The sequence below is a fragment of the Terrapene carolina genome, unplaced genomic scaffold (assembly GCF_002925995.2).
Source record: "Terrapene carolina triunguis isolate 2854851 unplaced genomic scaffold, T_m_triunguis-2.0 Scaffold210, whole genome shotgun sequence".
Classification (NCBI taxonomy): Eukaryota; Metazoa; Chordata; order Testudines; family Emydidae; genus Terrapene; species Terrapene triunguis.
In genome coordinates, this window is record NW_020664561.1 from 15,809,595 (window position 1) to 15,831,659 (window position 22,065).

Consider the following 22,065-nt stretch of genomic DNA (forward strand, 5'->3'; position numbering starts at 1 on the left):
CAATTAATTCATACAAGTAGTTTGTTCCCGTTGGCCTGTTCCTGCTGACAGACAACCCAAAGAATATGAATTGGTGTCTTTAACTCAAGGTTTGAGGACTTCAGTAATTCTGCCAGAAGTTATGGGCCTATTAAAGGAGCGGGTAGGTGAGGTTCTGTGGCCTGCAATGTGCAGGAGGTCAGACTAGATGATCAGGATGGTCCCTTCTGACCTTAAAGTCTGAGAATTCAGATGAGCACTCTCCATGAGAACTGCCTCTCTCATGGTATTTCAACACTTCCACTTCTGGGACCCGTTAGAATTTTGGGGGCAGATCCTCTAAATTGTCATAACTATACTGAAGTCAGTGGATCTATGAAAATTTACACCAATTGAGGATCTGTCCCTAAAAGAGCAGTATTGCATGCAAATGAAGTGTGCCATAAATATTTTTTTTAAATGTTAGCCAAATTATTTTGAGCCTCAAAAAATGTTCAAGTTTGGGCCAAATTTTATCCATATGGTTTGTCCATAGCTATTGGAATACCATGAGACTAGAGAAAGGCATGGTCCAATGATTTGAGTAAGAAAAACAGTATCATTTGAAGTCATCAGACCATTTAGGAAGGACCTAATTCTCCACTGCATTGCACCTGGAATAGTCATTTGCACTTTTGCAAAATGCTACTAAATTAGCGTTCTCCACTCACTTACACCAGAGGTAGCATTTTACACTCATTTTGCACAGGGATAGATAAGGTGCAAGGCAGTTAAGAATATGACCAATCATTCCAGTCAGTGAAAACAAGTGGATGCATTGAAATATTTCCCATTAGATGGTATGAAACACATTTCTTCTCATTATTAAAATAATGCATGTAAAAAATGCCTTCAATTTATTACAAAACACCTAAGCAGATCCCCTAGTTTTCTAGTACACTTAAGAGTCAGATAATTTTTACCTTTAGTACTCGTAGTTTGACTTTTTCAATGGCAGTTGAAATTTGCACTGTATCTCCTTGGCTACTCAGACTGAGAAGTTGTTCAAAAGTATACACTGCATTTTCCATAAGCTAGAAATAAAGACAAATGTAATCAAGGCAAAGGATTAAAATTGCCATACTTATTGCCGGGCCCACTCCTGCTGAAGTTCATGGCAAAATTCCCATGACTTCAAACTGAGCAAGATCAGGTGCAGTTTATGATCCCTACTATTTTTAGATAGACTTCTGAACTACAATATGTTACTAGTTACAAGTTCTTCCAGACACAAATAGACATTGTAAACTTAATAGTTTGTTAAAGTGTGCTTGTGAAGTGGAGGCGGAGGTGGAGGCGGGGGGAAGGGAAGAAAGAGTACAAACCCTAAAAATCAATAGAAACGTTTTCAGGATTTCTTAAAACAAGATTTAAAATGTCAGTGGAAAAAAGGAGTTTAGATTGGATTTGAACACTCTCTGGGGACTGGAAAAGCAAAAGAACACAACTGCAAGAGAATGCAAGAGAATAAGAAAATGGAACTTACTATTTCAATTTCTAATTCAAGTCTAACGACAGGTCTACACTAGAAAAGGTTTGCCAGAAGAACTATACAGGTATAGCTATTCTGGGAAGCCCCCTCCTAGTGCCAACTTATATATGATGAAAATTAAAGTAGATTCAGAATTCTCTGTTTTCAGGGCTTGAGAAATTCTCACACCATCCAGTGACACATTAAAAAATTACCCTAGTTTGGAGAAACTTCATTAGCAACAATTTTGCAGGTGGAAATTATTTGTACTTTATGTTTTCAACTTCATTTGTAAGGGAAAACAGCCCATGACTCCATATGTCCTCTGCTTCACATGGGAATTTTCAAATTAGTATATAGATATCCATGTAATACTCTAGGGATTTTCCTGTTGCAAAAGATATGACCTTGTACGCAGTGCCCTTACCTAGGTTTTTGTTTTTTTTAAATGGCTAAACATAGGTTGTGTCAAGTTTTGAAGTGTAGTTTTTAGAATTAGGTTTGCACCAGACTCAGATTAGAACACGCAAGTTGCATTTGCACATGTAAATGAAGTACCCACATGTCTACTCAATATATGTATAAAAGTGCATGAACATTCAAACTTTGGGCATGCAAAATCTTGGACATTAAAACTGCAGGTATAGTTTTAGAGAGCAGCTGGAAAGCTTAGCCACCCATGTTTTCTATGCATTTGCAGATCTTGGACCAGATCTCAGCTGACTTCAGTGGAGCTACATTGATTTATATCAGCTGAGCACGTGGCTCTAGTTTTCATAAATTAGCCAGAAGATGACAATAACCCCGCAGGCTTTAAATACTACTTTTTCGGCAACTTTGAAGAGTAGGGACCTGATGCTCCAGTGCCTGGCACTTTGTGTAGGTCATTTACACCTGTACAAAGTTAGTGGGAATTAAGCCAGAGGTTTCTTTTAAACTAAAACAATGTTAATGAAGACATATTGGCCTAGCGGCTTATTAATAAAAATAAATATTATATGCCCACAAACACAAAGTGAAACCGTTTTATACTTCTCATGAGAAAAATAATGGCCTCTTTAAGAGAGAAAAGCAATATAAATGAGCTTGTTGGAACAACTTGTACTCTCCCTTTCAAGCAACTTATGGAAAACCTTGAAAAACGTTCTCTTCTATCTATCTCTTCTTTCTCCTGTTTCATTATGAACCTCCTCCTTTGACGGGTGTTTTGCCTGAGCAGGAGTTCAGGGCAGTCCCTACTCGAAACATGGGAGTGAAAACAGAATTTTGTTTCTCAAAAATTCCTTAGCTGCTGATCGTGTCTTCATTTCTTAAAGACATCTATGGTATCTTCTGTGACATCACAGCTGGTTGCTTTGACAAAGATTATGGTGTCACAAAAAACAACATTTAGAGGAAAACGCAGTGCAGAGGTGTGAGGGAGCAACTTTGCTGGAGTTGGATTTGCTCACTAGGTATGAATTTGGCCCTCTAAGTTCAGGTGGGGAAAAAGCAGCAGGAACCAACAAGATCATAATCAACACAGATCTTGTTTATAAGTAAGTGCCTGAATGATAAAGTCTAGGGAAGAAAGTGTGATATACAGGCAGAGATATTTTTAAAGAGGTTGTATTTTACAATGAGTTACAGTAGTTTCTGGAATACTAAGGGGGAGGGAGGGACAGGTGGCACATGAATCCATGTAGCTACCAATACCACTGGCTAGGTCAAGCACCACCACCTCATTTGCTATACTGCAGTTGGAGTCGCAACAGAATACAGCTTCATGTCACACAACAGGTGCCTTGTGAGCCCCACTCCACAGAACTGTACCAATTACACTGCTTATAGGTCCCTACTGAACTGATTATATACCTTATTGACTACATTACTAAAAATACAGAAGACAACACAAGGCTATGAAAGCTTGTCCTGTCCTGTACTCTGGCAATCACAAGACGTCTGTGTGACATATGCCTACTTGATCCTAATAGGTGATCTCTGTTTAATGCTCCTGAAGTAAAAAAGCCAAATATCCCTGCCAATACTTTGTGAAAGTAGGAGGGGGGTGGGATTCCTTTCTAATTAAGAATCAGGCAGGCAGTTCAGCCCTCTGCATGGGAACTAGAATCACCATGGTTATTCTATCTAAGTCTCAAAGGGTACGTCTATACTTACCCGCTGATTCGGCGGCAAGCAATCGATCTTCTGGGATCAATTTATCGCGTCTTGTCTAGACGCGATAAATCGATCCCGGAAGTGCTCACCGTCGACGCCGGTAATCCTGCTCCGCGAGAGGAGTAGGCGGAGTCGACGGGGGAGCCTGCCTGCCGCGTGTGGACCCGCGGTAAGTACCTTTAAGTTCGAATTAAGATACTTCGACTTCAGCTACATTATTCACGTAGCTGAAGTTGCGTATCTTAATTCGAACTGGGGGCTTAGTGTGGACCAGCCCTAAATTCATTTATACCCTGAGATAAAAATGAATATAGAAATAATTGCCCATTTTTCTAATGAAATGCCTTACTGCCTATCATGAGAGACTAGAACTATAAAGGAGAACCCAGTCCATTCCCTTGCATAAATACCAAAAATACATTTTTATGATCTTTCATAAAAGACATGCTTGAGTACGTAAATGAGGCAGACTCTTCGTCACCTGATTTGTGTGTGCCAACAGCATTTTTACTGCACAAATTTAGAGGCCAGGCTGAGGGCACTCTGAAATTTGCCCTAAGAATCTGAGACACTAAGATTTCAGAAATTCAAAGGTCAGATGAAGAGATGATCAACCTTTAGCTCCTAACTACTGTGCCTTTAAAAGGAATAAACACTGATTTAAAGATGATGCCGCCCCTGTCAACTGTGATATTCCTGGATTTTGTAATCTCTATTTTCATTCTAGTCTATTCACCATTCTGTGAATGTGCATAACTCCCTATCAAGACTACTTTGAAGCAGAGCAGATGGGCAAACCTAATCTGTTCTTCCAAAGTGGAAAAATGGATCTTACAGTACCTCCTGCATGAAGTTCTGCGTCCTCTGAACCACAAAATCAATATGGTAGAATTTGAAGCGGCTCTTGAGGTCCTGGAGTTCTTCCTGGAGGAGATTGACTTTCAGATAGCAAGGTTCCATTTTCACAGAGTTGAATGGCAGGTTCATCAGCTGCTTCAAATTCTGTATCCCAGTGGGAAAAAAATATTTTACAAAGAAAGCAAACTGAGATGGATTCTTAATAAAGCAATTTAGTGATGGTTACACAACTGATTATGGCAAATCATTATTCAATCTATTCCACTCTGTGTGTCTGAGTCAGATGACTATTTAACTGAGAAAAACAGGAATTTATACCTGTTTGGCTCCGCAGAGCCAATATAGCTATTGTCAGTTAAGATCTATATAGAGAATTTTTATAACATGTGAGAGTGTAAAAAAGGACCAAGACTTCTTTTCTTACTTCCTTCAGCTTTGTGGCATCATTTGTCTTCTGGAAGTCCTGGCTGATCTCATTAACTTCTTTTTCAAAGAGCAAACGGACTTCACTGAATCCAGAGCTCACTGGGCCCATGAGCTCTTCCAATATGGAAGGCAAAAATGGCTGGATATTCTCCATGCAGCACTTCTCAGCCGGCTCGGAAACTGTTGCTGAGGTATTAAAGAATCAGACAGACGTGTTTTAGGCCACCGGGTGGTAGACTGAAGAATCTAAACGAAAGGGCTACAGACTGTAGAATGAGTTCTATCAGAATACTTTTCCCAGAGCCATTTATGACACGTGTCCTCCTCAAATATGACTTGGGTAAGGAAGGGAAGAGTTTGTGGAGTTTAAATGACAATTTAAAGATATTTTTTCCTAGTCCTTCCTGCCAAATTATAGTGGATTGGATGTATTGTGAGCGAAGAAGAAGAAATATAGGCAGGCATTGGCAAGCACTGGGATGTTTGTAAATAGCATGGTCATTGTGACCTAAGGTACACTGTATTACATGTTAATTAAACAGGGAACTTTACACAGCAAGGAAAACAATCTACACTCCTTTGCACAAAAGAGTGCCCTAAAGAGGAATGCTCCAAGTTCTTTGAAAATAATTGGCTAAATCTTCATCTATTTCTTGCCATCTATGGTTTCTAGAAAGAGTGCTTCAGCAGCATAAGCTAATGTTTTGTCTACTTTTTATGTTAATTTACATATTCATTACAAAACTATAATCGCTCACATCATACGAGTTTTAAATTATTCAATAAGCCATTTGTTTTAAATATGTTTCAGCACTATAGACATTTATCGCTTAATCAAAACTTCCACTGTGGAGCATGTAGGCCATATTCTGCTTTTGGTTGTGCTTGTGTAACCTATATCTTCATCATATAATGTTGTACAGGTGAAACTGAAAGCAGAATTAGCCATTCTAATCAAAATTTTCAAAAGTGGCTGGTGATTTGGGTTGTCTCCACTTCCGGGAATCCAGTTTGAAATACCCCTGATATTGAGAAGGGCTAAGCATTCACAATTCCCACTGAAGACTGTGGAAGCTACAGGTGCTCAGCACTTTCTGTAAATCAGAGTCTCAAGTCGGGCACCCAAACCAGTGGGCACTTGATAATTCAAGCACCTGAGGGCAATAGGTAATTCTGAAGAACAGCTCCAGAATAGTGAGACATGGGGAGAGGAGGTGTTTTTTTTTTATCCCCACTAACCTTTGATTTTTCCAGCTAAATAGTTCTTTGAGTTCAAAATCTGATCCATGTCTGAACGAATGGTTCCTTCTAGATTCTTTGTAAGATCTTTACATTCTTCCTTCAAGGTGTTTAATCCTTCTGAAACCTGCTCCTGGACCAGATTGTATGTTTCTTCTACAATCTAAAAACAAAAAAATAGAAATATGCATGGACTAGCGCATTGGACAATTGCTATGCGAGACAAGAGTTGTGCAAAGGACGGTACTTACCGCAAACCAAACCCTCTTCCTATCATTCCTCTTTCCTTTCATTTTAGGCAGGAGCATGGTCTGAAGGTTAGGCAGGAGCTCCTCCATCACAAGGTTGCTCAAGATCTACAAGGTTAAAAAAAAACAGAATGACATTTTCAGTCCTCACCCTTCTGCTGAACACTGCACTTGTGCTACATTTTCAAATGTGGGTAGCCTCAAATATTACATAACTGTTTTGCTATTCCAGGTAGCCAAGACATCTTCTCACAATACAGTTTTCACAATGTTAAGATTAATTGATTGCATTCAAATTGAGAGACCATTTTTGGCACTTCAGTTACACTGGGGGGGGGGGGGAAAGAGGAGAGAAACGGGACCTTTATGCTTTCCTCTGACGCATTTGCTATCAACCGCAGTAAGAGACAAGAAATGTGACTATGTGGGCCATGGATCTATTAAAACACTACAGATCACGATTTTCTTTCCTAAAACTTACTACATGGTTTTAAAGATAAAAGGCTGAATCCTCTGCTGGGGAAAGTCACTGGAGCTACTGTGATTTACATCAGCTGAAGACCTGGACTAAAATATTTACAAGATGAAAGTGGTGCGTTTTGATAAAGGTTCAGAGTGGAAGCCTTGGATCTCATGCTGCCATTGCCCCAAACTGTCTGCATTCTCGGCCACTGCTAGCTGTCCTGCAGGGGTCACCACGGTGGAGAGCCTATTCTACAGAATTACTGGCTGAAGGGTGCACCTAAGGCTGGATAGCCCTACTAAAAAGTGTTTCTAAGGGATGCTGGGCCCAACAAAAGAAGATATAAATATACCAATGTGGGGAATCCAAGGACTGTTTTTGGTGAGCATTATCTCAGCAAGTCAAAATGGAGGAAGAACTGGTATGTGAGCAGGATGTAAATGGAAACAGAGTCTACAAACTCAGTCTAATCTTGGAATGAGTTAATGCTACCCCAGTGCTTACACTATCAATACTGATTTATTTTTCCAGTGACTCACAGCATAGCCCATAAAAAATAGTAACTCCAGGCTGAGTCTTGAGAGAATAGCAGTCGCTCCAAAATTGGATTTTATGGAGGAAGAATTCACACATTTAAGGTCATGATGATAATTAATACCATTATGAGCTGGGTGAAACCTTGCTATGGGTTAGGTTAAAACCCCATTGATGTTGATAGGTGCGAACTCACCCTTCAATCAACATAACTTTAAACATAAGCCCTTCCTAAGAGAAAAAGGTGTGTGTGACCCTGCCTGGGAGCTTTTGGGCTGAGTTTTGCTTTGGATAGGTGTGTGTGGGAGTGTGAGAGAACATAGAGATACTGAGGTCACAGACAAGAACACAGAAAGAGGGAGAAGCAAAGAGGCAAGGTAAGCCAAGCAGAAGCCTGTGAGCACAGTGTGACCCTGGAAAAAGCTAGAGAGAGAGCTTTTGGGTCTGGTATTAGATAAAGAGGCTTCAGGGCAGTAAGCTAAGAAACTGTTCCTTTTGTTCCTGGTTCCTCCTGCATTCAGAAAGACAGGACTTTGTACATTCTTTGTAAATAAACAAAACTGCACCAAAGAAATACCTATCACAAATTTCTACTTCCAGCTGAAACATCCCAGGGCCCCAAACCTTGACTAATGGCTCAGGTCAAAAAGAGGCAACAATATGATGGAATAGCAGTAGCTGCAAATTTCCATGCTGTGCTTTAGCTTAGAACCAGAAATTCAAAGATTTCCCTTTCCCCACCCTTTCCAGCCCCCACAACTACAATGTTCTTCTAAGGATTTTAACTTTTAAGTTATTGATCTGTTCTTCTTAACCTTAACTCTATCTTCATAAAGTCTTTGTCTGGGAATTTTGTTATTTACAAAACATGTGCTAGACGGTTTACAGATACATATGAAAACATGTTGTTTGCTGCCACAAGTATCTTACAATCTAAATATCAAAGTCAGATTCAACTATGCTGAACCAAGTACATATCAGGAAATAACTGATCTAAGAAAAGGTCCTGAAAGGTCATCCAAAAAGGTTCCATTAATGCACACAAAAGCTGGGATGTCATGATCAAATAATAGGCAGTAACAATCTTCATAGTGACCAAATACCTTAAAATTCACATTGTTCAGTGTATGTAAAAGTTACCTTTTTAAGAAACGTTAGATTGGATTCATATTCCTTTAATGAAAGGTATACTTTAGGGGCCCCAACAAAAAGAATGGTTACTCACCTTCTCGTAACAGTTGTTCTTCGAGATGTGTTGCTCATATCCATTCCAATTAGGTGTCTGTGCGCTGCATGCACATTCATCGGAAAGTTTTTTCCCTAGCAGCACCCGTCGGGTCGGCTGTGGTGCCCCCGGAGTGGCGCCTCCATAGTGCGCTATATATGACCCTGCCGACACGGCACCTCCTCAGTTCCTTCTTGCCGGTTACTCCGACAGAGGGGAAGGCGGGTGGGTTTGGAATGGATATGAGCAACAGGTCTCAAAGAACAATAGTTACGAGAAGGTGAATAACCGTTCTCTCTGCAAGTGACTGCTCATATCGATTCCAATTAGATGACTCCCAAGCCTTACCTAGGTGGTGGGGTCGGAGTTATGGAATCACTCATTGGAGCACTGCTCTGCCAAAAGCTGCATCATCTTTAGCATGCTGGACGATGGGGTAATGAGAGGTGAACATATGCACCCAGGGCGCTTCCAGTAGGTGACCCTAGGCGGTCGCCTAGGGCGGCAGGATTTGGGGGGCGGCATTTTGCCGTCCCCAGTGGCAATTCGGCGGCGGGGGTCCTTCCACTCTGCGTCTTCAGGGCGCTTCGGCGGCAGGTCCTTCACTCGCTCCAGGACCCGCCACCGAAGCACCCCGAAGATGCGGAGCGGAAGGACCCCCGCCGCCAAATGCTCCGAGGAGGAGCGCTGCCGCCTAGGGTGGCAAAAACCCTGACACCGCTCCTGTATGCGCCAAGGACAAAGTCGCTGCCCTGAAGATTTCTTGTCTCGGGACCTGGGCCAGGAATGCCATCGATGAAGCCTGTACCCTTGTGGAGTGTGCCGTAAGTGTCAGGGCTGGGATTTTGGCCAACTCGTAGCACGTGCAGATGCAGGACTTGAACCAGGAAGATATTCTTTGTGAGGATACCGGGAGTCCTTTCATTCGGTCAGCCACCACTATGAATAGCTGGTTCAACTTTCTGAACAGCTTAGTGCGTTCGATGTAGAAGGCCAGCGCCCGCCTAACAACCAGAGATTGCAGTCTCTGCTTGCGGTTACTGGCATGAGGCTTAGGATAGAAAATGGGCAGGTATAGGTCTTGTCTCGTATGAAAATTGACACAACCTTAGGAAGAAAGGCTGAGCGAGGCCTAAGTTACACCTTATCCTTGTGGAAGACTGTGTAAGGTGGGTCAGAGGTGAGGGCCTTTAACTCAGACACCCTCCTTGCTGAGGTAATGGCGACCAGAAAAGCTACCTTGTACGACAGATAGAGAAGGGAGCAAGTCACTAGCGGTTCAAATGGGGGTCCCATTAGTTTGGAGAGGACCAAGTTAAGGTCCCATGCAGGGACTAGCTGTCTAATCTGGGGATGGAGGCGTTCCAGGCCCTTGAGAAAATGTCCCACCATGGGGTTGGCAAATACGGAGCGTCCAGATACTCCTGGGTGGAAAGCCGAGATAGCAGTGAGGTGAACCTTGATGGATGACGCTGCCAGGCCTTGTTGTTTTAGGTGTAGGAGGTACTCTAGGATGAGTGGTATAGGCACCTGGAGTGGAGGTGTGTGACGCTGGGCACACCAGCAAATGAACCTTTTCCACTTAGATAGATAAGTGGCCCTGGTGGATGGTTTCCTGCTGCCAAGTAGGACCTCCCATACAGGTTTCGAGCACAGAAGTTCCATGAGATTTAACCATGAAGCTTCCAAGCCGTGAGATGGAGGGACTTGAGGTTTGGGTGGAGCAGGTGACCGTGGTCCTGAGTGATCAGGTCAGGGTGGAGTGGCAATGCAATCAGGGTGTCCACTGACAGTTCCAGGAGTGTGGTGTACCAGTGTTGTCGAGGCCACGCCGGGGCCACCAGGATTACCTCTGCTCTGTCCCTGCAGACCTTGTGTACAAGAGGGAATGAGGGAAAGGTGTACAACAGGCAGCCTCCCCAGGGTAGCAGAAACATGTCTGTGACTGAGCTTGGGCTGTGATTCTGGAAGGAGCAGAACATTGGGCATGTCCTGTTGCTGCGGGGGGCAAACAGGTTGACCTGGGGAAACCCCCACCTTTGGAAGATGGAGTGTATGACATCTGGATGGACGGACCACTCATGACTGCAGAACAATCTGCTGAGGTGGTCTGCCAGGTCATTCTGAGCCCCTGGGAGATAGGATGCTTCCAGGTGAATGGAGTGGGCTATGCAGAACTCCCAGAACCTGAGGGCTTCTCGACACAGAGGGAGGAATGGGCTCCACCTTGCTCGTTGATGTAAAACATGGCAGTGGTGTTGTTCGTCCTCATTGCCACGCACTGGCCTTGCAACCAGGTCCAAAAAGTTTGGCATGCTAGGCATACCACCCTGAGCATCTTGACGTTGATATGAAGGGAGAGCTCGTCCCGAGACCATAGTCCTGCGTTTGTTGATCTCCCAAATGTGCACCCCCAAACCCAGAGCTGACGTGTCCGTTACCAGGGACAAGGAGGGCTGGGGGCTGTTGAAGGGGACTCCCTTGCACACCATCTGAGGGTCAAATGATCATTGGAGGAACTCGAGTACATGCTCTGATACCGTTACTACTAAGTGCAGGTTGCCGCGTCCTTGGCGATAGGCCTACGCAAGCCACACCTTCAGGGGTCTGAGCCTCAGCCTGGCATGACAGACCACATAAGTGCAGGCTGCCATGGGGCCAAGGAGATATAGGTAAACCCTTGCAGTAGTGGTCAGGAATCGCCTGAGGCCTTGAATGATGTTCGACATGGCTTGGAATCGTGTCTCTGACAAAAACGCTCTTGCCTGCACCGAGTCCAGCACTGCTCCGATGAACTCTATTCTCTGGGTCGGAGACAAGGTTGACTTGTTCACATTGAGGAAGAGGCCCAGTCTCTGAGAGCGGATCTGACGAACCGGACCTGAGATTCCACCTGCTCCCTGGTGCACCCCCTGAGCAGCCAGTCGTCAAGGTAGGGGTGTACCTGCACCAGTCTCTTGCGAAGGAAGGCTGCTACGACTGACATGTACTTGGTGAAAACTCGGGGGGCTGTCAACAGACCAAATGGGAGGACCGTGAACTGATAGTGTTTGTGGTCGACCACAAACCTTAGAAATCGCCTGTGCGTGGGGCAAATGGCTATGTGAAAGTACGAGTCTCCTGGATCCAGGGAAGGGATAATCGTGCTCAGGGAGACCATACAGAACTTCAACTTCACCATGAATTTGTTGAGTCCTCACAGGTCTAGAATGGGTCAGAGACCCCCCTTTGCTTTGGGGATTAGGAAATAACGGGAATAGAATCCCTTGCCCCTTAGCTCCTGAGGAACCTCCTCCACCGCTCCTATGGTGAGGAGTGACTGCACCTCCTGATAAGGAGCTGCTTGTGAGAAGGGTCCCTGAAGAGGGACGGGGAAGGGGGGTGGGAGGGAGGGGAAGAGCAGAATTGGAGAGAATAGCCTACTCCTCCCGTGTGAAGAACCCAGCATGGTCCGATGTTATTTGGGACCAAGCACGGTAGAAGTGGGATAGACGGTTCAGAAAACATGGGGAAGGATCTGGTGTTGAGACAGGTGCTCAGTCCTGGGGCGCACCTTCAAAATGACTGCTTTGAACCTGACGAAGGTTTAGTCGGGCTCTGGCCCTGCCCAAACAGAGGATGGGAGGGCTTGCGCCAGCCATTTCTGCCCCTGCGTCTGTAGGGATCCTGCCTTGGCCAAGGAGGATATGACCACAGTTGCTGCGGTTGGGGATTAAAGGGCTTTTTTTGGGTTGCCAGGGTGTGCATACCCAAAGATTTCATTGTAGCCCTGGAATCCTTTAGGCTATGCAGCCTGGAGTCCATCTGTTCAGCAAACAGACCCATCGAAAGGCAGGTCCTGCATAGTTTGTTGAACATCAGGCGGAAGCTCCGAGGCCTGCAGCCATGAGCTACGCCTCATGGCGATTCCTGAGGACAAGGTGTGCGCTGCCAAGACCGCAGCATCCAGTGGGGCCTGTAAAGAGGTCCGTGCCACTGCCTTGCCCTCCTTGATAATAGCCCCAAACTCCTCTTTGGACTCTGCTGGTATCAATTCCTTAAACTTCAGCATTGCGTTCCAGGAGTTGAAGTTGTATCTCCTCAGGATTGCCTGCTGATTGGCAATCCTGAGTTGTAAGCCCCCTGTGCAGTATACTTTGTGTCCGAATAAATCCAGGCGCTTGGCAACCTTGGACTTAGGTGCTGGGGCTTGCTCTCCCTGCCGCTCCTTCTCATTCCCTGCAGCCACCACTAGGGAACAGGGCTGTGGGTGTATGAAGAGGTATTCATACCCTTTAGTGGGGATGAAATATTTCCTTTCCACCGCCTTGGCGGTGGGCGGGATGGAGGCTGGAGTCTGATAAATGGTCTTTGCATTGGCCTGGATATTTCTGATGAGTGATAGAGCCACCCTAGATGGTCCCTTCAGTGCCAGGATATCCACCATAGGGTCCACGGACTCTACCACCTCCTCGGCCTGCAGGTTCATATTTCATGCCACCCTGCGTAGGAGTTCCTGGTGGGCCCGGCTAGCTATAGGGGGAGGCCCGGAGGTGGAGGTGCCCACCACAGCCTCATCCGGGGAGGAAGATGAGGAGGCCAGAGGGGGAACTGGCTCCTCCTGACCTTCCTGGTCCTCTGGTACCTCTTGTCCTGCCTCTAATCCAGGGTCAGCCACCCCAGGATCAGGATCAGGAACAGGGGTGGGTTCCAGAGGAGGTGGTAGGACTGGTAACTTCTCCGCACCACTCAGGGTGGGACAACTGGCCGCCGCCTCTGGGACCCTCACCTTGGACACTATCGAATGGGAACCCCTGGACTGGGTGCCCTGGGCCTGGTGGTACGCCCAAGGGGTCCAAAATGCCCCCTGTGCTGGCCCCTGCCACTGTGCCGGCCAGGGTGCCACACCTATGTCTGGTCTGCCCCGGGCCGACTTGCATGGGGCCCGCTCCAAATATTTAGACCCCGTCTCCAAGCCCAAAGACGGGGGACCTAGAGTGCGAGGGCCAGGGTGGTGCCGAGCGCTGTTGGGATGGGGAGCGGTGCTGCTAGGCTGGGGAACAGCGCCACAAGTGGGGTCTGCGCAATGACACGGAATGGTGCCGAGACAGACTGTGCCGGGACCTGTTGCACGACAGCGATCATTGCCGCGAACAGGAACGCTGGCGGGACCTGGAGCGGTGCCGTGAGTGCAACCGGTGCTGTGATTGTGACCGGTGCCACGAGTCTGATCGGCGCCGGGACTCCGAGCGGTATCTTGTCTCTGGTGGTGGCGCCGACAGGCAGAGCATTGCAGGTTTTCCGCGGGACGGTGCTGCACGCTGTGGCATCAGAGGCTTGGCACGAAGGGCCGGGGACCATGGTGCCATCATGTCTGTGAGGTCTCTCGCAGCCTCAAATGTGTCTGGGGTGGAAGGCAGTTGTACCTCCTCCACCACCTGACATGGTGAGTCCAATTGCATCGGACTCAACAGTCCCCCTTGCAGAACTGAAGTCAACAGTGCCTGCTCTGAAGTTTTTGGCACTGGGTGCTCCTCCCTGGGATGCGCCCCATTGGCTGGTTCTGAGGAGATGGGTCCTGAAGTCGGGGAACCATCTCTCCCTTGTTTCCGGTGCCGCTTCTAACCCGGGGTATGGCACTGGTGCGGAGTCGTCTCCGACTGTTTCCACACCGGAGAGCGGCGGTGCCGCAGGTCTCGTCCACAGTCCTTCCACAGTGCTGTCTCCGTGACCGATGCCAGGGCACTATGCACTGATGCACTCGGTGCTGGGTCCTGCCACGCCATTGCTGGTTGTGGTCGAAGTACCACCTCCATAAGGAGCTGCTTCAGTCTAAAGTCCTGCTCCTTTTTCGCTCTTGGGTGAAACCCTTTGCAAATCCTGCACTTATCCGCCTGATGCGTTTCCCCCAGACGCTTTAAGCAAATGTTGTGGGGGTCGCCTGTTGGCATAGGCTTGTGCAGGACTTGCAGGGTTTGAACCCCTGGGACTTAGGCATGCCCTGAGACCCCAGGGAGAGTGCAGCTGGGTTGGAGGGGAACCGCCCACTCCCAACAGCGAACTATTAACACAACACTAACTAATAACTAACTACAGTAACTAAGGAAGACAAACACTAAAGTAGATAGAAGCTAGGGAAACATGGAGAGCTTGCTGAGCAAGATGCCACAGTTCCAATGACCATTATTGGCGGTAAGAAGGAACTGAGGAGGTGCCAGGTCAGCAGGGTCATATATAGAGCACTATGGAGGCGCCACTCCAGGGGGCTCCACAGCTGACCCGACGGGTGCTGCTAGGGGAAAAACTTTCCGACAACTGTGCATGAGGCGTGCACACACTTAATTGGAATCGATATGAGCAATCACTCAAAGACAAATAATTGATTTAACTTTTATAAAAACAATGAGCTTAATTCACCACTATATGACTCCACTTTACATTGATGTATCATTGATTAGGAGTTACACCAGTGTAAAACCAGAGTAGCACACTGGTGAATCAGGTCTAATATGTAGACCCACATCAACTCAAACTTATACTGCCACAGTCCTCAACCCAGTACCCCACAAAGTATTCCTTTACCTTTTGTATTTGTCATGCTTTAATGTTTTGTCAACAATCCCATGTATCTTTATAAAATGATGTAAGCAACAAAACAAAAACTTAACCAGGGAATTTTAAGGGTGCACAAGAGTATTTCATGTCAGTGGGAGATGTTGAGTATTTGTCTTACTGTATATTATAGACTTGGCAGAATTGATCTTTTTTTTAAAAAAATTTCAACAGATACTGATGTTTATTTTTAAGCATCTGTATAGATTTTTATTGATTTAAATTTTCACAGCTGTATAAAATTATGGGTATGTTTAAGCATTTTTAATTTTTAATCTACTTAAATTTTCACAGTTGCAGCTAATTATGGGAGGAGGGTCAGACAATTATTTAATAACAGAAAATGCTGTGATTAAAAAGTTAAAGTTTTATAACTTTTAAAACACAAATTGTCAACATCATGTCAAAACACAGTAAATATCCTTAATTCAAACTCTAGTAAGCTCTCAAACAGCATTTTTCTTACTTTGCCTATCTGTAAATTTTGATGATCATCGATGGCAGTATTTTTTTGTCAGTTTGTGCACATACAGAGAAATCAATATTTATAAACTGTGGCAAGGCTCCCCTTCTGCCTCACCAGACTTAGCACTCCCTCCTCTGGCAGGGACAGGGCCTGGGGTAAATCAGCCCCCAATTCTGGAATATGTCTATCTTCCATCTTTGGGGTTTGTTTCTCAGAGCCTTCCCAGTAGGCCTCAGGACAGACCTGAGGAGTGCTCCTCTGCCAAAGGGAAAAAGTCTATAACACACCAAAACAAAAGGGGAATACCTTTCCCTGGCCCCATCACTGGGGCAGGTGTTGTCCTGTCGCTGGCCCCAAGTTATCAGTCCTTCGCCTAAACAGGCACTGGATTTTGGGTGTGTAGCAGAGCAGTCACCCCGCTCTGACCCTGAAGGGGTTAAAACAGCCCTGGGAAAGGGCTGCCCTGGGGGAGCCAATCGTGGGCAGATTTGAGGCAGCCAATCAGGGCCCGGGTGGGCCAGTATAAGAAGGGCTCTGGGGTAAAAATAGAGTCTCTCTTTGGAGAGAGAAGGATCTAGCTGCCTGAAGGAGCAAGGGTACCTGAGGCTGAGCAGTGCAGGGGAAGGGTAAAGGAGCTGGAGAGCTCCAGCCTGGCAACTCCCCAGGCTGATGCCTTGGTTAAGGCCTACAAAGGTACTGGGGCTGCAGAGGGGCAGCCCAGGGATAGGCAAAAGCAGCAGGTCCTATTGCTTTGCCAATGATGAGTGGCCATTATTGATTGCAGTCTGCCCCAGGGAAAGGGGGCTAGATGATGACTGGCAGTAGCCACTGAGGCAAGGTGGGGATAGGGGGTTGGGGTTTCCCTGGGAGGGGAGATCCAGAGTGTGGGGACTGCTGGGGGACAGAACCCCAGGGTAAAGGGGTACTGGGGTCCAGGAGGGACATGGGGGGGGGGCCACCAGGCCAGACACTGGCCAGTAGGAGGCACTCTGTATGCTGGAGAGCTAATTCCCAAGATGACCAGCAGGAGGTGCCACAGTGGTGAGTGCTTGACCTTGCTACAGGATGTCTCCCCTATAGGGAGGAGAACAGTCTCTCACACTAGAGAAATCTATCTCCCTGCTGCCTCCAGCATTGCAGCAGTTTGTCTCTCTCCCCCCATTCTCACCAGGAGAGAGATTTTAACAGGTTTCAGGCAGGCTTTGGACTCAGATGTCACTAATTGACCTGAAGTAACCCCTTCCCAGCTTATAGGAAAAAGGGCCTTTAGCATTTTAGGGTTAACATACCTGTTTTCCCAGACCCTCCTGCAGCTGTCTGGCCTGACTTTGTCACATAACATTTACTGATAAAAATCTATTTCTTCCAAGCCTATGTATATGTGTTGCAATACCTAAGCAGAACAGGAAAGTTAAGGACAGCTTTGATCAATACTGTGTGTCATAACAAGTAATCAGGATGTCAACGAACGTATTAACTAGCATTCTGCAGTTTTTTGTTTTTTAAATAGCAACAAACTTGTAGTCTGACTGTTCTAAACCATTCACCTAGCTTGGATATTTGCCTAAAACAATTATGCTTGGTCAAAGCACTTACTTTGAGAACACACTATACAGTACTTCTAGTATTCAGAATAGTTACATTATCATCTTACTAATGAAGTCCTCTGATGAAGGTTCTCTTGGGATATATGGGTTATGAGTAGAAAAAGATAACGAAACTAACATTGTAACAGTTTCATGACTCAAAACAAACTTTTCAAACCTGTCAGAGAATACTGTCCTCTTAACCGTTTGGTGGGCAGGATGGGGGTTCCTTGATGCTAAGGGATTTCCTATTAGTTGATATCAGGGAATCTTGACTCCTGACACCAAAGCATGAGTAGATAATGGTTATACACAGGGCTTAAATTTGGGTGGTTGTTTGGAGAAGAGCTCCAGTAAATATTTTCAACCCCCCTGGAGTTTTTATAGGGTGGGGGGGGAGCATGGGGTCTCTGAGAAATACTCTAAGAATTTAAGCCCTTCTTGTATATTTTCATCCCGTTTCCACATCTTCCACGGCAGCCTATCAGAATTATTCTGGTTAGTGAGGATAAAACCCTGAATCACAAATTCCTCAATGGACCCCTACATTTCCCTATGAGTGGCATGATTTTCAAGGGTGATGAACACCCAGCAGCTGGCATTAAAGCCAATGAGAGCTGTTGAAAGCTCAGCATTTCTAGGGGGGAAAAGTACCGGTAATCAGGGGGCAGATTCTCTTAGTTATACTGAAATATATCTGGAATAATGCCAGTGAACTCGTTGGAGTTATGCAACTCACACCAGTGTTCTAAGCCATTTATTTTAGATGTCCAAGTATGGACTTAGGAGCCTAAATTTAGCCATCCATTTTAAGTGCTGTATGAGGCAGCGCATTGGCTTGTTCCACTGTGGTTGTTGCTATGCAATGCTCTGTTTCACCATTTGTCACAGTAACTGCAGCATCTACTAGTTTATCCACCCAAGACTAAAAGCTCCTTCCTGAAGGAGGGGAAAAGCATACTAAAGAGATTCTCCAAGAGTTTCAGGTAGCTGGTGTTCCATTCTCTCGTTGGGGGTTGGAGCATTGCAGTGGGGCAAGGAAAAGGTTTTCAAGCCCCAGAGGCTAAGGAGTCTTGCGGAAATCTGACACCAACCTTACGCATCCTGGAGGTGGGCCTGCTCCTCTGTGCTGTTCTCTAGACTCCCCTCCCCACCAGTAGAATGGCAGTGGTGTTATTGCGTCCCTTTGCTAAACCTGAGCCCTAGGTTCCGATCCCACATCCAGTGCACATTTTGGAAAAGGGACGACGATGCCTTCCATGTGAATTTCTGCTCAGAGGGGAACACAATGTGTAAAGTGGCAGATCCTCACCTTCATCTCTTCCCTGGAACTTGCAATACCCAAGATGCAGTAGGTTCTTGTGGCAGAGCTTCTGCAGGCTCCTGGGAAGCTCACCATGTTTCTAAACTGATGCTCCTTACTTCTGTTGTTTTCAGGGCTTGTTCCAACCCTTGCTCTTCTGTGCATACTTTGCCATGGAGAGGGTTGGCTGGTACCAAGTAGTAGACCTAAAATTTATTTTAGGCTTTTGATTCTTAGGCTAGCCATTTGTCACTATAATTTGGAAATACAGGTGCTCTCTCTACTCCCTGGATTTTACATTAAAGCATTTTAGATATAAAATTGCAGACAATGAGATGCAAAGGCCTATAGAAAGTTTTGGAACCAGTCAAACCCTGCAGTCTGTATTTACTGCCACTGTTGACAATGGCATCTTTTCCTGACTAAAGGATATCAGGATTTGGCCCACCAGTAGTTTTACTGAGCTAGGGCTATGCTCAGAACCAAAACAAAGGTTTTGGATGATAGGAGGAGAGCTGGGGAAGATGTGGAGGGTGAGAGTAGCTCATTAAGGCTGTAAACATAAGCTTGTTTTCCCCCAAATATCCTTTATTGCTCAACAGATTTAAGCTGCATAAATGAGTAAAATGTTTTTTCTTATCCTCATTTCAAAATTAAAATTGTATATCTTTCACAACAAATTTTTTTTATGATTACAGTATTACTAGGCTTGGCAGAGTTTGGTTTTGTAAAAATTTTTTGACAACATTTATTTTTCAGCATTTTCTTATCTATTTAATTTTTCACAATTGTGAGAAACTATGGAGGTGGGATTTGGACAATAATTATTGTGACAGACCCAGACCAGTTGGGAACAGCAGAGTAGCAGAAGGGAGATATACTGGCTACTGGATAAGTAGTTTTCTGTTCCCTGAGTGACCAGAGCAGGGGCTGCTCCAGGCTAATAGACCACCTGACTCCAATTAACCTGCTAAGAGTCAGGTGAGGCAGTTAAGCACCTGACTCTAATTAAGGCCCCTCTGATGCTATAAAAGGGCTCACTCCAGTCAAGCCAGGGGGAGCCAGAGGAGAGGAAGTGTGTGTGAGGAACTGGGAGCAAGAGGTGTGCAAGAAGCTGAGAGTGAGTAGGCGTACTGCTGGAGGACTGAGAAGTGCAAGCGTTATCAGACATCAGGAGGAAGGTCCGGTGGTGAGGACAAAGAAGGTGTTGGGAGGAGGCCATGGGGAAGTAGCCCAGGGAGTTGTAGGTGTTGTGCAACTGTACCAGGAGGCACTCTAAACAGCTGCAGTCTACAGGGCCCTGGGCTGGAACCCGGAGTAGAGGGTGGGCCCGGGTTCCTCCCATACCTCCCAACTCCTGATCAAACACAGGAGGAATTGACCTGGACTATAGCTTATACCAGAGGGGAAGGTCTCTGGACTGTTTCCTGACCCACAGGGTGAATCTGTGAAGCTAGGAAATCCGCCAATAAGTGCAAGACCCACCAAGGTAGAGGAGGAACTTTGTCACATTATTTAATGAGTACATGTTGAGATTCAAAAAGCTGAAGCTATATAACTGTTAGAGCACAAATTGTCAACATCACACATCAGAATAAACAAAGTAAATATCCTTAAATCAAACTCTAGGTTTTCAAGCAGTATGTTTCTTACCTTGCGTATCTGTAAATTTTGATTCTTATTGCTGGAAATATTTTTTCATTGTACAGTGAAATTGACATTTATGATAAAAATCTAATACTTCCAAGCCTAAGTATTACTATTGGCTACTGTGGTACTTCACTCTACTGTTGCACTGTTTTTTATATTCTATATCTAAGCCTCTTTTCAAACACCTCCTAATGGCCCAACTGGAGAAGTTGTTACCAGCTTGCAAACTGCTCCCCCTCATGGTAAATCACCCATTTTGAAAACACCCACCCTACGGTATGGAAAGAAACAGGTGCAATTCAAGTTTCACTGAGCAATAGCAACTGAAAACCTCCTAGTAGGTATCTCCCTAGGGAATTTTTAATTAGCCAGATAATATTTCATTTCCTGCAATCTAGATAGCGCATTTAAAAAATTTCAACGCCATAAAATATATTGTGTGACAGCATGAACCTCTGCAGCGGGATCTGGAGGCACTAGACAGAAAGCAATTGGAAACTAGTGCAGTTATTAATGTAGTCAGTACCAACAGGGAAAAGAAGGTATTTTACCTGCAAAATCATTACAATGGGAAGGGACAGAAACATTGTCAAGCCCAATCCTGCAAACACTTGTTACAGGCCTTGTTACACTGGTGGCAGCATGTAGAGTTCACCTAGCTACATACAGCAGTGAAAAGCAGGCTGCGTCCACACTGCGGTGTGTAGCTACACACAGCAGTGAAAGGCTCTGGCAGGAAGGAGGCAGCGGGGAAAGGCTCCAGCAATTCCCTGAAGCAAGGAAAGGCTCTGCTGCTGGAGGGGAAAGGTTCCAGCAGCAAGATGCTACACTTCTAAAAATAGCAGTGCATATGTGAGAGGCACAGCTTGGGCAAGTAAAGAGCTGAGTAGGGTGTATATACAGCTGTAGAGAGCAGTGTAGGGGTCTGACTTGATGTCTTTACTTGCCAAAGCAGTGCCTCACTATCTACACAGCTATTTACACCTATGCTAGGGTGATGTGCAGTGTACATCAGCCACTGTAAGTGTAGACATAGCCAATGAGTAGGTTGTTTACTACTTAATCCCACTGACTTCAGTGGAACTTCTCACAACAGTAAGCACTATGTTCCCCAGATCTTGCAAAGACTTACACAGGTGCTTAACTATATGCACAGCACGTGGTCCTGTGGGATTGCTCACAGTGCATGAAGTTAAAACACCAGCATAAGTCTTTGCAGGATTGGGGCCCATGCTCATTGACTGGCATTAGCAAGATTGGGCTCTCATTTTGTAACTACATTGCAAACTATTTTCACTTGCAGTGGAAATTCACTGCATAGAACATTGAATAAATTCGGTGTACATGCTTTGTGTCTGTTTACAGATATAAATATGAGATTTTTTTTTACTCAAGGTTACCTTCAAACAACTTTCATTTTCTCACTACCTCCACCATCCTCAAAAGCCACCATGGACAAAGAAAGGGAGATTCTATTGTACCTGAATTTCATTGCCAGTTATCATTTCCCAAGACCCATAGTGGCCTTTCTCCTGACGGAAGAACTGGACGGCTTCTAAAAATGCCTGCGCGTCAAACGTGGTCTGCTTGAGAAAATCTAAAGAAAAAAGAAATAAAGTTAATTGACTGGTAAACGAGTGCTGAGTGTTTTTAAAGATCTTTTCTGATTTAATTTTATATATTTCTACTCAAGCTCTAATTTCTGAATGCTTTGGCACAATCTCCTTTCAGGCCTTGTCTAGACTAGAATTTAGAGGTGTGATGTTAGCTCTTGCATGCTAACACACTTAAAAAGTCTAGTCCTTAATTATTTAATTTACCCATTTCTTC

At 45.3% G+C, this 22,065-nt stretch overlaps 1 protein-coding gene across 1 annotated transcript in view; it reads right to left on the minus strand.

Annotated features, from left to right (window-relative positions):
* The window catches only part of LOC113407261 (protein Niban-like), a 113,490-nt gene that overhangs the window by 5,527 nt on the left and 85,898 nt on the right, over window positions 1-22,065 (minus strand). Inside the window, exons 6-11 of the mRNA XM_026655567.1 lie at window positions 21,717-21,832; window positions 6,421-6,525; window positions 6,170-6,332; window positions 4,929-5,116; window positions 4,487-4,648; window positions 942-1,052 (exon numbers count right to left, since the gene is read on the minus strand). Of these exons, the coding sequence (XP_026511352.1) occupies window positions 942-1,052; window positions 4,487-4,648; window positions 4,929-5,116; window positions 6,170-6,332; window positions 6,421-6,525; window positions 21,717-21,832 (845 nt within the window). The remainder of the gene's footprint in view (window positions 1-941; window positions 1,053-4,486; window positions 4,649-4,928; window positions 5,117-6,169; window positions 6,333-6,420; window positions 6,526-21,716; window positions 21,833-22,065) is intronic.